The following is a 15,769-nucleotide window of genomic DNA, read 5'->3' on the forward strand; positions in this document are numbered from 1 at the left end:
CTCTACGTCCTCTCTCCCGCCCACTGGGCGCCGCTGGCTAGCTGGGCCACAGAGTGAGCCTCCAGGAGGGTAGAGTGACAACTCTCAATAGGAAGTTATTGTTGACGCTAAGGCAGCCATAACTGGTAATGGCAACGGGAGTTTCCTGGCTTCCTGTCTCTTGTGACGTAGTTTTCCTTTCACCCAATCTCACAGTTGCGCCGTCTGGGAAGAGATACATCTGTAAGTAGGCCCAAGGAAGGTCCAAAGGTGACCAGACATCCCATGCCAAGTTTAATTCATATTCCGGACTACCTGCCTGGGTTGGAGGTTAGAGGCAGCAGGTTTCCTGGCCCTTATTTTGCTGGGACGTCTGGTCACTTACCTAGGTGGACAAGAGTTTAGGGCTCCGAAAATCCCTGTCCTGCCCGGAAGTTGCATTTGACACTTCCGAATGGGGTCATGGCGGAAGGATGGGAGTAGCTTGCGTCCCCTTTGCCCCAGGGAGTACCCATTCCGACTGGAGTCGCGAAGCGAGGTGAGTGTTCCTTGATCACGAACAGGCCGGGGCCTGACGGGCCCCGGGAGACGGAGCGCCCAGCAGGCGAGCGAGGCTCAAAGCCGCTTCCGCTAGAAGAAGGTTTTCTTTCCGGGCTCGCGAGGTGACGGCCCGCCCCCTCCCTCCCTCCGCCCCTCTGAGGCTCCCTATGGGGCGAGGCCGCCCGACCGGCTCCTCTCGCCCCGGCTGCTGCCAGCCGGGACGGGAGGAGCCTGGGCGCGGGCCGCCGGGCGGAGCCCCTAACTCCCACAGCGTGGAGCTCCTGACCACGCCCTCGCAAGTTCTATTACGTACTTTCACCTCCTGACCTTTGAGGACGGAGAATTCGGGAGCTTGAGGAAAATTATTTTCCATTCTCAGCTATGAAGGAAAAAGATGGTCCTCTGCGACCGCGGCAACACCTCTAAGTCTTACTTTCTCTCTCCTGTCTTCAAATTCTGAATCTTCTCCCTTTTATTTCTCCTCTCTTGGGGGTTTGCAAGGATTGACTGCAGTTCTGGACAAAGGTATACTGCCCTAGTTGTGCATGTCTACGGTTAATGAAACAACTCAGTGTTTGTGAATATTTGTAAAAGTACCGCATTACTTTTATATGGCTTTTTACAAGAGTTGTCACACATTATCTCATGTAGTTTCTTCTGTAGGTTTGAGTCAACACCTGTCACCCATCTTGGTAATAACAGGTTGGATCCCTAAAGCTGCGGGGAGAAAGATCAGGAAAACTTCAGGTAAACTGCAAATTGTTTATATCCAGCCAGTCAACAACAAGGGTACAAACCTACCTTTTTTGCTTAATTTCTTTCTACTTTCTTAGAACTTATGTCCAACCAAAATGAACTATTCTTGTTTCTAACAAGGTTAATCACTAAAGCACCAGTCTATTGTGATTCTGTGCTGATATCCTTGAAGATGTGTTTCTGGGTTCTCCCCAGCAGGAAGTAATTTCCTCTGAGCTTACCTAGCATCTTTTGTACCTCTTTTATGACAATGACTATTTCATATAACAGCTGTTTATGTGCTTAGTTTCACTATCATATTTATTTCTAAATAGAATGATTTGTATTATATTTATCTGCCTATCATTGTACCCTGCACATGATACTGTTTTGGTAAATACTGAATAAAGACTGAATTTATTGAGTGTATCCTGGATGCCCAGGATACTGCCAGCAAAATTTTATGAAACTTCAGTTTATCAGAAATTATCAGAAATGCAGCATAGCCTGTTACTCAGCCTTGTCTTAGACTTCTCTGAAGTCTTTTCAACATTTCTTCCCCTAATTTTGTCTTAAAGAAATATTCTCTCATTAAAAAGTTTAAAGAATACAATAAACTTTCATATACCTTTCATCTGGATCCAACTGTTGTTAACATTATGCCATATTTATTTCATCCCTTTTCACACACTTTTTGTCATTGAACCATTTGGAAATAGGTTGCAGACACCTGTTGTTAAGCAGGCATCCCTAAAATTGTATTTCCTAAGAATGTATTTCCAACATGTATTTACTAAGAAGTATAAAGGTCTCCTGCAAAACATATCATCACAACTAAGGAAATTAATAACTCTGTAATCTTTAAAATCTAGTTTATATGTACATTTTCTCATTTGACCCAAGAATGTCTCTATACCTTCTCCTTTCAAAATAATAATAATAATAATAAGGATCTAGTTATGGTTTATGTTCTGCATTTGGGTATTGTAAATCTTCAGCCTTAATCTAGAACAGTTACCCTGTCTTTTTTCCCTTGTGACAGTGGCGTTTTGAAGAGTTCAAGCCAGGGGTCTTTCTGAATGTTTCCTTTGTCTTATTTCTTATAAATCAGAAGTTGGTCTGGAGGTGTTCTTAGATTCAATATAACATTTTTTGCAAGAATATTTCACAGTATTCATACTTTTCCAATCATTAAGTCTTTTCAAATGCAACTACATTTACCTGTGCCATGAGTTGCTAGTTAAATCCATCCCACTTTTCAGCACACCACCCTTCTGTGATGTCCTACAAAAAAGAATTTAGCATTTAATCCTCCTGTCTGTGTAGAGTATGTTAGTTCCCTGCACTGGCAACATAGACTGTCTACCTTTAATAAAGTGTTGCTGCTACTTTGCCTACACTTGGAGCTGATGCAATGTAATCTACAGCAAAGGGTAGTGATGTCAGCATAGTTTCATGAGTTTCAATTCCTGGCACCCTGAGGACGGTTAATGAAAGATGTGTGGGCCCTGCAGTTCAAATACAGATGAATCTTGATGTTATCAAAGCAGATACTAAGGCAACAGATGGCCATCTGGCCACATTCCAGTTTGGGCAATGTTATTTTTCTCCCTGAGATTCTCTTGCAAGTCCTAATTGGTCCTGATGTTTTTGTGATAGCTTTTTGGTAGCATTCATCAGAGCCTATTAAAAGTTGCAAAATCAAGATTATGCTTAACACTTACTACATTAGGAACATTCTCTGTCTAAAGGATAAAGAAGTGTTTGGAGAACTTACTTCATAATCACAAAAGGAGAACTCCCAAGACTGCAAAGCGTATGTACTCCTCTTATCCTAGACTTACATTTGATCATGAATGATAAGCAGAAGGAATAAATGCACTAAAGGGAGCAGAAGAAAATGCTCTGGGAGGGCAGAAACTCTTAGATTAATGTAGAATGTTTTTAGCTTTCATAGTGAAAGTTAAGTGATGCACACCATCAGTCACTTATTTTGTGTAGAAGGAAATTTGCTCATGTGGGACTGTGAAACAATTTTAAGTTGATTCCAGATTCAAGCAAGGCAAAATAATATGCCAATTAAGACTACAGATTTTAGGTTTCAGGGACGTTCATTAGCTAGTGACTTTGGACAGTTTACTCATTCTGTTTATCGTCTATTAAATGGAGCCATAAAACCTCTTAGGATTGTTGAACAGAATGAGTCAAATATATATAAACTGCTTTAGCATGGTGTCAAGCACATGATATGTACTCAGTGTATGGTAATTATTATTAATAACTTCTTAAGCAGTCCAATCTGAGGACATTATAGGCATTAAATATTTATTTGTTGAATGAGTGAGTGAATGTAAGACTGGTTCTCCAAGTTCAATATGGGGAACTTAATTAAAAATTAGAGATTCTGGTTCAGTGAGTCTCGGGAAGGCTCCAGAAATATTTGTATTTTTAGTAATTGTCCAGGGGATTTTAATGCAAGTGATTTGAAGACCAGACTTTGAGAATCACTGAGTAAAGTGTCAAACAATTCTTTATTTCCCTTTCCTTGCATACTGTTGAAGTAGTTATACATCTTTGATGCTGAGAATGTAAAAAGTTCTTCAGATATCTTTTTTTTTTTAAAAAAGGTTGAACCTTTTTTGAAGGTTAATAGCTAACGTTTTTAGGACCAATTTCTAGTACTGAATTTTGAAAAAGCAAATGTTATTAGTAGAAGTCATTTTGCATGAGTAGGCTGTGTCATTTTCTACTAATGTAACAGTAGTGTCTGCTACTAGAGTATAATAACCAAAGGCATCATCCAGGTTCACCCAGGAAGAGCAGTCCTGTTCTTAGGCCGAGGCACGTTTTAAAAGCTAGACACTGCACATTTTATTCGCATGAGTCTGGATTAATTAGCCAAGTTGAACGTGTTAAAACATTTTTCTACCAGCAGATGCCACGTAGTAGCAAAACACAGTAGAATCTACTACTGTTTCCAACTGCACGACATACGATGTTATTTGGCCTCTCCAGCTAAACGTTATCAACCCAAAGGAAGCACAAGCTGGCGGGCAACTGCCTGAGTGAGAGTGAGTGGTACTACTTTGTGTCTGCTGACAAATACTTTCTTTTTTGGGCTCCCTCTTTCACCTTTTTCTCATGTTAGTTTGCATTCAGAAATCTAGTGGGCATTTGAGAATTTTATCTATCAGTCAGCCACAGAAGTCTTAGATAAGACAAAACATAGATTTTTTTGTTTTTGTTCCTACCATTCCTGCTACCTCCATCCACAATCTGCACTAGGCATATTGCATTTACTTAAAAAGAATCAACTTAATATATAGTCACAAAAGAAAAATATCCTTTACTGTCTTTTACATAAACAGGGTTACTTCTGGGACCTCCCTCAGTTCCCAGAGATTGTATTTTTACTTCTTAATTTCCATTAATGATTAAATAGGATAATCTGGTATATAATATACTGAGTGGCGCAGTATTTTACTGAAGTTGCAAGGTCCACGGGCTTGTAGTTGCTGGCCAAGTAAGGTGACGGTAAACAACAGGCAGTAGTGGGGATTGGAGAACTCCCATGCTCACCTAAATGAGGCATCACTTCCCAGCCCTAGCCAAATTTTGCTATGTGGGAATATGGGCCTGGTGTTACCAGATTTGTCGAGAGGAACTAAAATTTGGACTTCATGTGAAGTCTCCTGATCTTTCAACGTTGGTTCAAATACTGCTTAAACATTTAGTAAGCCAGCAAAACATTTTACTGGGAAGGACCAAGGACTACGAGTTAACAATCTCTGTGCTTCTTACCCAAAAACATAATTGGTACTTCAGCTGAAAATCTCAAAATGCTTTAGAAATGCTTTCTCTTTGACCTATTTCAGGCACATTTACTTTTTTAAGTTAGGTAACAAGTCACTTGTCACCTCCATAAAAAATTCAAGATAGACTGTTATGTACACCAGGGCCTATTTCCTTGATAACAATTTAAATGATTTTTACTCATTTCCACCAACTTAAAAATTTGTTCATATTTTGTCAGCTTTGAATTATATTTGGAAATACGTTTTTTATCATATTTTTAAAAATATAAGAACACAATTTGGTAGCATATGCTCTTTAAAAGTAAATAAGTAAAACAGGTTTTTCAAGGAAAACATCTTTAAATAGATCATGCTATTTTGTAGGTATCCCAGTGTTGATGAGGATTCAGAGGATTTTTAAGTATCAGAAGGCACTTAACAGGAAATCTGCAAGTCCTTTATTACAGTAATTTGAAAATTAGACCTGGAATAATAAATGTCACACTATATTTCTAAGCACCTTTACATCCCCTTTTCATTTGAACCTTGCAACCCAGGACAGATATTAAACATGTTTTTATGAGAAAATCAAGCCTCCAGTCAGTTAGGAGATATATTCCAAGTCACACAGCCAGGTAGCAGTAAAGCCAGGGTACAGCCCATGTGAAGTATGAACACTGAAGTATGCTGACCCCCCAAAATGAAAAAACTAACAGAAAACGCCAGTACAAGCTTCTGCTCTAAATCATACATTGGATTTTACTGTCTCAACTTGTTTAAAATACTTGGAATTCTAGAATACTTTGAAGCCTTCAGTTTCAAACTTTAAAAATGGGGTTTTGTACAATTAGGATAAGCTGGTAAGTTTAGTTGAATTAATGGAGGGGAAAAAAGAATTATGATGAAGAGCTAATGGTGGGTTAGAAGTTGTAGGCACATATTATGGAGGATAACCATGCTGACCCACAAAAAGGCTCTTTTGGGGCTCCTAGCAAAGATCAATTATTAGACTAAGGATACTTTAGTATGATCTAGGAGGATGGTTTAAAAACATCCAGATCCTGGCCTGAGCATATTTAGAAGCTAAGACTTGACTTTGGAATCCACGGTATGTTTTCATTTTGATATTTCTGATCCATATGTATATCCTTTGAGTTACCAGGAATGGAATTTGGATTTTAGTAATCCATTCCCCTTCTGCCTGCCCCCTATCTGACAGGAGCCTACATTTTCCAGCTGGCTAGATGGAAATGAGGTACAATCTAAAGCTAATAGTCCTGTTTAGCTATTTAACCCATGATTTTGATCTCATCCGTATGTTCTTATATAAGCTAGTCTATGAAAAAAAATACAAAACTTGTAAGCTTTTAAAGTGTTGCTTATTTCTAATTAAGCTTGAGATTTGAAAGTTCCAGTGGCAGCATCTTTCAAAAAATAATACTAATGCTATAAAACAAATCCACAGATAAAAAGCAGTATTTTTTCCCTGTTAAGAGATTTTTTTTCAGGATGATACCAAACATGACAAGTGGAGTGCTGACTCAAATTATGGAGAAAGAGTAAAGGAAAGAAAAACCACATGTTGGTTAAAGCCATACATTGATCTGATTATGACACAGTTCTCCAACTAAAAAGGAAAAAAAAAAGTAGTACTTTAGTCAATATGGTGCAATTATATTTTTATCCTGAGATTTATTGTCTGATTCATATTTTATGTTCATCCTCCTTTGCAAAGGTCATTAGTGAATTCAGATTTGCCCATTTTCAGTAACTGAAGATCACATGTTACTTTAATCTTTATTGGCTTCTACACACCATACTCTACTCTTAACCTATCATCTTGAATGTTGGTGTTTCTCCAATTGGGTGACCCCAAATCCATGTTGGTCTTCAGGCCGTTCCTACAGATGCAGCATAGAGAACACTGAAGAGACCAGGCTTTGGAGTCAGGCGGACAGTTGTTCAAATCCTGTTTCTCCACTTATCATATATGTGATGTTGGGAAGATAACTTTTCCTAGATCTGGTTTTAGTCTATTAAGTTTAATAATATACTTATGTATGTATGAGGGGATTCAAAGGGAGGTGGGTAAGTGGGTAATTCAGTTCTAAAGTCACCTCTTAGGGTAAAAAGTGTTTATTTTCAAAATTACTGTAGAAAAATCCCTTAAAGTGTTCATATAATTAAAATACATGATTTTGTCCTCAAACGCCATGCTGTTATTATTAAGCAAACTAAAACTTAAGAGCCACTATGCTAAAGGAAGGAGCTAAAATAGATGTCTAGGCATTGAAACTATTCTTCCTTTAAGATAACATTTAAAATAATATGGGTGTAAAGGGAATAACTCTAATACATGTCAATAGCCTTATTTTTTCTAAGAATCTAATTTAATAGCAACATTGTAATGGCACAGTACAGTAAGCATCAGGATATTCACTGAGCTCTTACCATGTGCTGGGGACTGGTCTAATGGCTTTATGTGTATTATGTCATTTAATATACTATCTAAAGTTAATGCTATTATAAGCTTTATTTTACAGGTGAAACTGAGGCTTAGAAAAGTAAGTGATTGGTTTAAATGGCTAACCTGACTCCAGATCTTTCTCTCAATTGCTACACTGTACTCATCTCTTTTTACCACCAACCCTACCACCATTTACCATTGTTGCACATCCTTGTTAGGTGATTATATCCACTTCTATAGTTTATAATACTGTACTCTCTAGGGCTCCAGTTCTTTTTAGCTTCCTGGTGGACTTCCACACTCAATGGGTCTGAACTTGATTCATGGTCTTTACCCTTCCCTCCTAACCTATTCCTCCTCTGTGTTCCCAGCTTAAATTAAGGATACTCAGGCATATTAGCTTGAAATCTCAGTCATCCTTGATATTTCCTTATCACCCAGAGAGGGGGTAGAGAGTGGTAGAGGAGGTTTGAATCTCAACTTCTTATATCCTTGAATACCTCTTGTATCTTCTCCTCTTAATACCTGTTATTACTGCTTTTGTTCATACCCTCATCATCATACCTAAACAATGGTAGCTTCCTTACTAATCACCTTGCTTCTGGTGTCTCTTCTGTTTTTCCTTTTTGTCTAGAATATGTGTTTCCAAAAAACAAATCTTACGTCACATACCCACTCAGAGCCATCCAATTAACTCTCCCCTGTCTATAGGATATGAAGTCCAAACACAAGGCATGGCATTCAATGCTGAGCATGAACTGACCTTCATCTCGTTGGTCCCACCACAATATGTGTGCTGTATGTACACTGTAGTCTAGCCATGCCCCCAAGCTTTTTTTTCACTGCTGCTTTCTTTGAGCATATTGTTCACTTTATCTAGAACACCCTCCCCTTGCTACACAGCCACTTCTCTGCGTAGTAACCCCCTATTCATCCTTCTGGAACTAGTCCCAATGTCATGTTTAGTAATTATTCTTCAGAGATCAGCCACTGTCTCCTATCCTGAGTCAAGTTATTCATGGTTTTGGTTTCTTAAGGCACAATAGATATGCTTTCATTAAAGTATGTTGTATTCAATTGCAATTGTTTACTTACACGTGTCTTGCCCCTATCTCTTCCCCCAAATTCCTGAAGGAGAAGAACTGTTTCTTAATCTACTACATCTCCCTCAATTAGCCATGACTGGTACATTATAGACATTTAGTATGTTTGTTGAAAGAAAAAATCTGTTTGGATAGGCATATATGATTCTAAGTTTCTGTTCTTAATTTTTCGTTTATTTTCCACTCTGAAAGAATAATTCCCTTGTCAACAAAAACAGCATCCTTTTCTACTCCAGTTTTTACTGTCCAGTGTTTATTTCCAAAGCTTTGTCCTTATTAACAGTAACCATTAACTTTATTCTTTATGCCCAGTAATTATATTATCAATGTGTAATTTATTTTTATCAGTTTTCATTAATAACTGGAATAACCGAATCCAGAATATTTTTAAGTTTTTCATTTAAATTTATAAACATTTATGTGCAGAGAAGTTATGGTAGGGTAATTACTAAAATATGTTCAAGCATGAAAACATATTACATTTGAATAAAATTAAGTGGAATGGAAACAGAGGTGTAGGGAGAAAAAAGATGTAAAACTTCTGATTTAAAAAAAGAGTTCTTTATTTTTTTTAATCAATGGATGATGGTAGCTATCAAATTGCTATGGTATTTTATTATATTGTGTATATTCTTAAAAGATTGCTATAGCGGTTATTTTTAAATATGCTGGAAATTTTATCCTTTGTAACTAAACTTATGATAACAATTTTATATGTCTATTTAGAAATGTGTAAAAGGGTACCTAGTTTTTCAAAATCTCTTTGGGGGTTATGCAAACATAAAATTTGAGGACCACTGGTGTACATTCTCAAGGTTCAAAAGGATGCTTTTGTTCTTTTGTCCAATCCTACATGCACAATTTAGTTTGGTAACCAAACTAAACCTAGGGGTTTTTAACTTGTCCAAGTCGTATGACTAACTTATGTTATCAACATGTGTGATTGATTTAAAGTAGTAATCCTGCCTAGACATCAGTGTCTTTCAACTCTTACTCCTGCAACTTGTTCAAATTTTCATGACAAAGATTTGGTTTCCCTCCAGGTTCTTCTGCATTAATTTTAGACATCTAGCTCAAATGGCTATGACATGTTTGCTTACTTTGTCATGACTTTGAAATGTACCATCCATCAAAACCATTATCTCTGGGAGAAGTCACAAACTAAAGAAACTGGGGGAAAAGGAAGCAGCAGATTATTTTCCAATTACCCAGACCAAAAGCTTCAGAAATTGATTAATTGACACTGCTTTCTCTAAGCTTTAAAACTTTGGGTTCTGTTGGTGTAAGAATTTTATTTTATTTTTGCAGTTTAATGCTTTCTCATAAAACATGCCTTGATGATCTGTATCATTTTAAAATCTGGCATAGTATTCCACTGTATGACTTACTGTCCCATAATTTATTTAACCTGTGACATATGACAACATTTAAATTCACCTGTTGCTGAACATTTTGCCATTCAGTGCAATGCCCTAGTGAATATTCTCTATATCTTTATATACTCATGCTCTGTTTCTTTAGGTCTCATTATTAGTAGTAAAATATCTATCAAAGAAAATGTGCATGTTTGGTTTTAGTAGATACTGCAAAAAAATTAAAAGATACTGCAAATTATTCTTCTAAAAAAGCTGTACCAACAAACCCGCCCATCAACAGAGAGTGCCCATCTCTTACACATGCCCTAAGTGTGGATACTATCAGGCTTTTGACTTTCTTGCAATCTCAAAAGACATTAACACACACACCAAAATAAGACCACAATGATTTTCACTTTCTTAATGAGGCCATAATGATTTTCCTATTTAAACTGTAAATTCTACCCACCTCCCCCAGAACTCCTACATCCCTTTAAACTATTTTATTTCCTATAACATTTAAACTACTTTCTAATAGCATTCTGTTACCTGTTTCTTTCCCCATACTCTAGACTGTAAGCAAAAGGTTTTTCTCTCTTTTGTTCACTAATGACCTGTGCCGGGCACATGGTAGACATTCACATATTTATTAAATTGAATGATTTGGCATTTGTATAATACACATGAATTTCATCCATAACTGGTATGTTTCTTCTTTGGCCCATCTGTCCCTGTTGTTACACACATCGTACCTTACCAATAAGAAAGTACCTTTAGGAGTAGCCACAACTCCTTAGGGCACATTACAGCAGGCAAAGCACCCATGTTTGGCTTTTAGCAGGTCACCTGGAGAAAAATATAAATGTTCTTCCTACTCTGGGCTTCCTGAGCAGTTGATTATCAAGACAGTGTAGCCTTGCCAGTGCTGGCCATCCAACTACCACCTTGCTTATTTTAGCCCTTCCCTTTCTGTTTCTCTCTTGCTGATGCCTAGAGGGGCCTAGGAATAAGAACTAACCCTAGTAGATACTACCCCCCCAGGCAACTGACGGCACTGATCTTCCCCACACTAGGCCCAACCCACTCCCTTTGGCCCCACACCCTTTCCGGTAACAATGGCAGCTTAGTCAGAGAACTAAGGTTTGGTAGAGCACCAAGTTTCATTGTTTTCCTCAGTCCAGATTTTGGATGTAAAAGAAGTATAGAGAAGAGAAAGCATAAGATAGTGATTAAATTCTAGAAGCTGGAGTTGCTACTCTATAAAACAGCTAAGATTTAAGTATTTGTTCATCCACCATTTTAGCATTTTGGTGATAAAAAATTTGATGTTACAAAAACTTCCCAATTTCCAGGACCTGAGCTGGGGAGCCTGACTAGGGCTTAGAGCCCTTACTCCTGTGGGAGGGCCTCTGCAACTTAACAAATCTTCAGCTTGTGGGTCACCCACTTGGGGGGTATGGGGCCCAATAATATCGTGAGCACGCCCCTCCTACCATCCTGCAGTTGTTCCTTCTTTTATGTTTCCAGTTGCAGAAGATCTTTTTTGCTAGGTTCCAGTCTTTTTTCTATGGCCGTTTAGCATTCAGTTGTGGTTTCGTTGTAGTCGCAAGGAGAGGCAAACTCATGGTCCTACAACTCCACCATCTTGACCGGAACTCCCTTGATGATACAAAAGCTCTTAGCTGCTATGCATTTCCTTTACATTTATCAACATTTATGTTTCTCCTCCTTTTCAGTAGCATATCATTTCAGATTTGCACCAAATAAGGGCCTAATGAATATTTTCATTGTGATATCTTTAATGAAGAAGCTAAGTGTTGTTTATTATAGTTATTTTCAGGCTAATCAGGGGTCTTCAGTGTTATTAGCCTTCAACATAACCTGGGGGGAGAGAAAGGAAATGATTACTAGTTACCCCTAGCAGGCCTAAGTAATGAAAAGGAAAGAACATGGCAGAAGAAGCTGTGCATTCTAAGTAAACTGTATATTGCATTTTTCTCAGATCCTAGTTAGTGATGAGTTGCTTTATTCCTGGTCCATTCCATACTTCATCTTCATTCCCAGACAGAGTAGTATAGGGGTAAATTTTGATGACTGTTCTGGAAAGCGGATAGAGCTTCCTCAGGAAAATTAGATGTTCCAAAATAAGGAATTTGAACAAGAGAAGGGGGAGATGCTTGGTGGATGGAGAGTAGGAAGCTTTTATTAGTAATGTCAGTTAGTAATGTAGTAATGGGAATCACTAAGACCAGAAGCAGCTTCACTTGACTTTAATTTGCAGAGGGTGGTAAAGGCAGGCACTAAGCCAGCATCACCACGTTGTAAATAATAAATCTTTCTTCTGTGGTGGTGATGTTGTGAAACACACAGGGTAAGTTGCATCAGTATGGCGAAATACCACAAAATGGGCGTGACTGTCTGGAGAAGCATCTATGTTTGGAAAGGGATCAAGCTACAAATTACAGCCCAAGACACCTTGAATATACGTAACCTGGCATAAACTGAGATATAACACTGGGAACAGATGTCATCAGCCATGGATGACATATATGCTAGGATATTCATAACAAAATACTCATGTAAGGGTATCTGCTGGCACTTCAGCATATAGTATCTTTGTATTAGAGGAAAATAATAAACTGAAAAGCATACCTCGCTTCTGGTATTCAAGAGCCTATTTCAGCCTTTTGTGTTGCTTCCTTACACATTGCAGCTGTGTAACCAGTAACTGATCTGTAGGATGCTTTTTGTCATTGTAACAAAGAAATTGGCTGTTAGCTCCTCCTTTCCCTAACAACCTGCCGTACTCCACCTCCCAAATTGTCATGTCTTTTATGTCACCCACCATTCAGGGGAGATATTATCAGTGAACCAAGATGGCTGCACATAAATGCCTTTGTTTTCCCTCAGCTGGATAAATACCTATTAGATAATTACCTTTGTCTGCAAAACTTAAGACCTACCAGTTTTCACTAGGTGGGGTAAAATTTAGAGCACGAAGCCTTCCAAATCCCACCACCATTGATGAGTGAAAATTGACAAGATCTGGATTCTTATATGAACTATCTCAACCTTGTTTAAATGAAAAGACACAGATAACTAATGGGAAAATTAAGCAAGGATAGTATAGTTCATTTTCTATAGAAATTGTGATTTTACTTCTTCAGCCACAGTGGAAATAAGCAATATGCTTTGGGAATTCATTCTTGAATAATGATAATAATTGATTTCTCATTGAAGGAAGAAACTGCATCAGATATGGCAGAAGTGAAGCCAATGTTCCAGGAAGTTCTTCCAAAACAAGGTATCTAAGTCACAAATACTTAGATCATAGAATATTTTAGGGACCCAAACATCTATGCTATTAGCTAAACATCTGAAACTATTTTATGTTCTATATGCCGCTACATTTACTGTCGGCTTTTACTATGCTTTTGTCATGAGTAGATTGCAAAGAAATAATCACTTTTTTCCCAAGTGAAAGGATGTAAAATGAAGGTTTGATTGTTTGTTAAATGTAGAAGTCCTGTTATACTCAAGATTGCAGAATTACATTAAGAAATTTTCAGTGAAAAAGATAAGACCATAATTTACCATAATGTTAAATAAGGTCTGAAAGTGGGGGAAAAGAAACCTAAATCAAACATTGTAAGAAAAGCTGAAGGCTTAAGTTAAACTTCCAGTAATTTGAATTCTTTCTGTTGGGTTAATACCATACTTTACAAGTACTTTTATGTACATTGTATTTCTCCCAAATATTTTTTTTCAAGTTAAACATCTGACACAAAAAGTTGTGTATCTCATGGTAGCTTAGAATCTTAGGTTGGAAGTTCAAAATCTGTCTTCCTCCTGAACTCCCTAGTATTAAATGTTGCTTATATTTTTTATATTGAATAAATGTTGCAGGGATAATTATGAGAGTAAGAGATTTTCAATGACAGAGGGTTAAGTTTGGACCTTCATCCTAGCTGCCAGTCGAAACCACCAAACAGCTGTGTTATCTCACTCCAATTAATTCTTATTTCTTTTTAAATGTAGGGCAGTTGTCTGTGGAAGATATAACCACAATGGTGCTGTGTAAACCCAAACTTTTACCCTTAAAATCTCTGACTCTGGAAAAACTGGAGAAAATGCAGCAAGCAGCACAGGATGCAATTCGCCAACAAGAAATGGCAGAAAAGGAACAACAACAAATAACTCAGTGAATGATAACTTAGGACTTCTGCAGAACACCCTACCATACTTACTGTTAACAATAACTAGAAAATAATCTGCATCAGTATGCTGAAAGCAGTATGTGTTAATACAGCAGATAGTATTCATATAAATAATATAAAAATACTCAAGACTAATAAAACCTGTGCTGTGAATTTAAACACTCTGATTTGTATTGGACATAAGCAATTAAAAAATTGATCAAGTCCTACTGTATAGCACAGAGAACTGTATTAACTGTATTCAATAGCTTGTAATAACCTATAATGAAAAAGAATACATTTTTAAACATATAACTGAATCACTATGCTGTACACCAGAAACTAACACAACATTTTAAATCAACTACAATTTTTTAAAAATAGTCATCCTAATATAAATAAATAAATGTTTTTAAAACTGTGAACCCAGATTTTTGGTTTGTTTTTTTTTAACCCAAGTTTAGAACTACAAATTATTGTTCACCATTCCTACTGTTATCAGTTTTGTAGATAACATTTTACACACGTGACTCAATGTAGTTTTTATAGTCAGAGAATCCTTTATATGTTTATTAAAAACTGATTTTGAAGTTACATCCTAATGTTACATAAAGTGTGTATAGTGGGCTTTTACACTACCTCATTTTTTTTCTTTTCATTTTTCTTTTTTTTAATTGAAGTATAGTTGATTTACAATGTGGTAGTTTCAGGTGTATAGCAAAGTGATTCAATTATATACATATATATAAATACTCATTTTCAGATTCTTTCCCATTATAGGTTATTACAAGCTATTGAACATAGTTCCCTCTGCTACACAGTAGGTCCTTCTTTCATCTGTTTTACATGTAGTAGTGTGTATCTGTTCATCCCAAACTCCTAATTTATCCCTTTCCCAGTGTTTCCCTTTGGTAACCATAAATTTGTTTTCTATGTCTATGAATCTGTTTCTGTTTTGTAAGTAAGTTCCTTTGTATCACTTTTTTAGATTCCACATATAAGTGATATATGATATTTGTCTTTTCCCTGACTTCACTTTTTGTGATAATTTTTGGGTCCATCCATGTTGCTGCAAATGGCATTAGTTCATTGTTTTTCATGGCTGAGTAATATTCCATTGTGTATATATACACCACAACTTCTTTATCTATTCATCTGTCAATAGACATTTAAGTTGCTTCCATGTCTTGGCTATTGTAAATAGTGCTGCTGTGAACATTGGAGTGCACATATCTTTTTGAATTAGAGTTTTATCTTTTCTGGATATATACCCAGGAGTGACATTGCTGGATCATCTGGTAAGACTATTTTTAGTTATTTAAGGAACCTCTATACTGTTTTCCCTAATGGCTGAACCAATTTGTATTCCCTCCAACAGTGTAGGAGGGTTCCCTTTCTTCCACACCCTCTCCAGCATTTATTATTTATAGATTTTTGACAATCGCCATTCTGACCAATATGAGGTGATACTTCATTGTAGTTTTGATTTGCCATTTCCCTTATAATTAGCAATGTTGACTTTCTGTATGTCTTTGGAGAAATGTCTGTTGAGGTCTTCTGCCTATTTTTTGATTGGGTTGTTTGATTTTTTGATACTGAG

General features: G+C 37.0%; 2 protein-coding genes across 8 annotated transcripts in view; one reads left to right on the forward strand and one right to left on the reverse strand.

Annotated features, from left to right (window-relative positions):
- The window catches only part of SHOC2 (SHOC2 leucine rich repeat scaffold protein), an 84,877-nt gene extending 84,381 nt beyond the window's left edge, over positions 1 to 496 (reverse strand). Inside the window, exon 1 of the mRNA XM_006182537.3 lies at positions 365 to 496. The gene's annotated coding sequence lies outside the window, so the exon portion shown is untranslated. The remainder of the gene's footprint in view (positions 1 to 364) is intronic.
- On the forward strand, positions 100 to 14,349 carry BBIP1 (BBSome interacting protein 1). 7 transcript variants are annotated; one of them, XM_032490946.1, is made up of 5 exons: positions 379 to 517; positions 1,171 to 1,266; positions 3,006 to 3,070; positions 13,214 to 13,277; positions 14,012 to 14,349. In XM_032490946.1, exons 4-5 carry the CDS (start codon positions 13,232 to 13,234, stop codon positions 14,176 to 14,178), a joined length of 213 nt encoding a protein of 70 aa, XP_032346837.1. In that variant the 5' UTR covers positions 379 to 517; positions 1,171 to 1,266; positions 3,006 to 3,070; positions 13,214 to 13,231; the 3' UTR covers positions 14,179 to 14,349. The 7 variants fall into 7 exon arrangements, with proteins under 7 accessions (XP_014412948.1, XP_014412949.1, XP_032346837.1 ...); XM_014557462.2 differs by lacking the exons at positions 379 to 517; positions 3,006 to 3,070 and adding an exon at positions 100 to 222; XM_014557463.2 differs by lacking the exons at positions 379 to 517; positions 3,006 to 3,070 and adding an exon at positions 166 to 222 and having other exon boundaries at positions 1,183 to 1,266.
- Positions 14,350 to 15,769: the final 1,420 nt, after the last annotated feature.

Source organism: Camelus ferus, chromosome 11 (assembly GCF_009834535.1).
Source record: "Camelus ferus isolate YT-003-E chromosome 11, BCGSAC_Cfer_1.0, whole genome shotgun sequence".
In the NCBI taxonomy this organism is placed as follows: Eukaryota; Metazoa; Chordata; class Mammalia; order Artiodactyla; family Camelidae; genus Camelus; species Camelus ferus.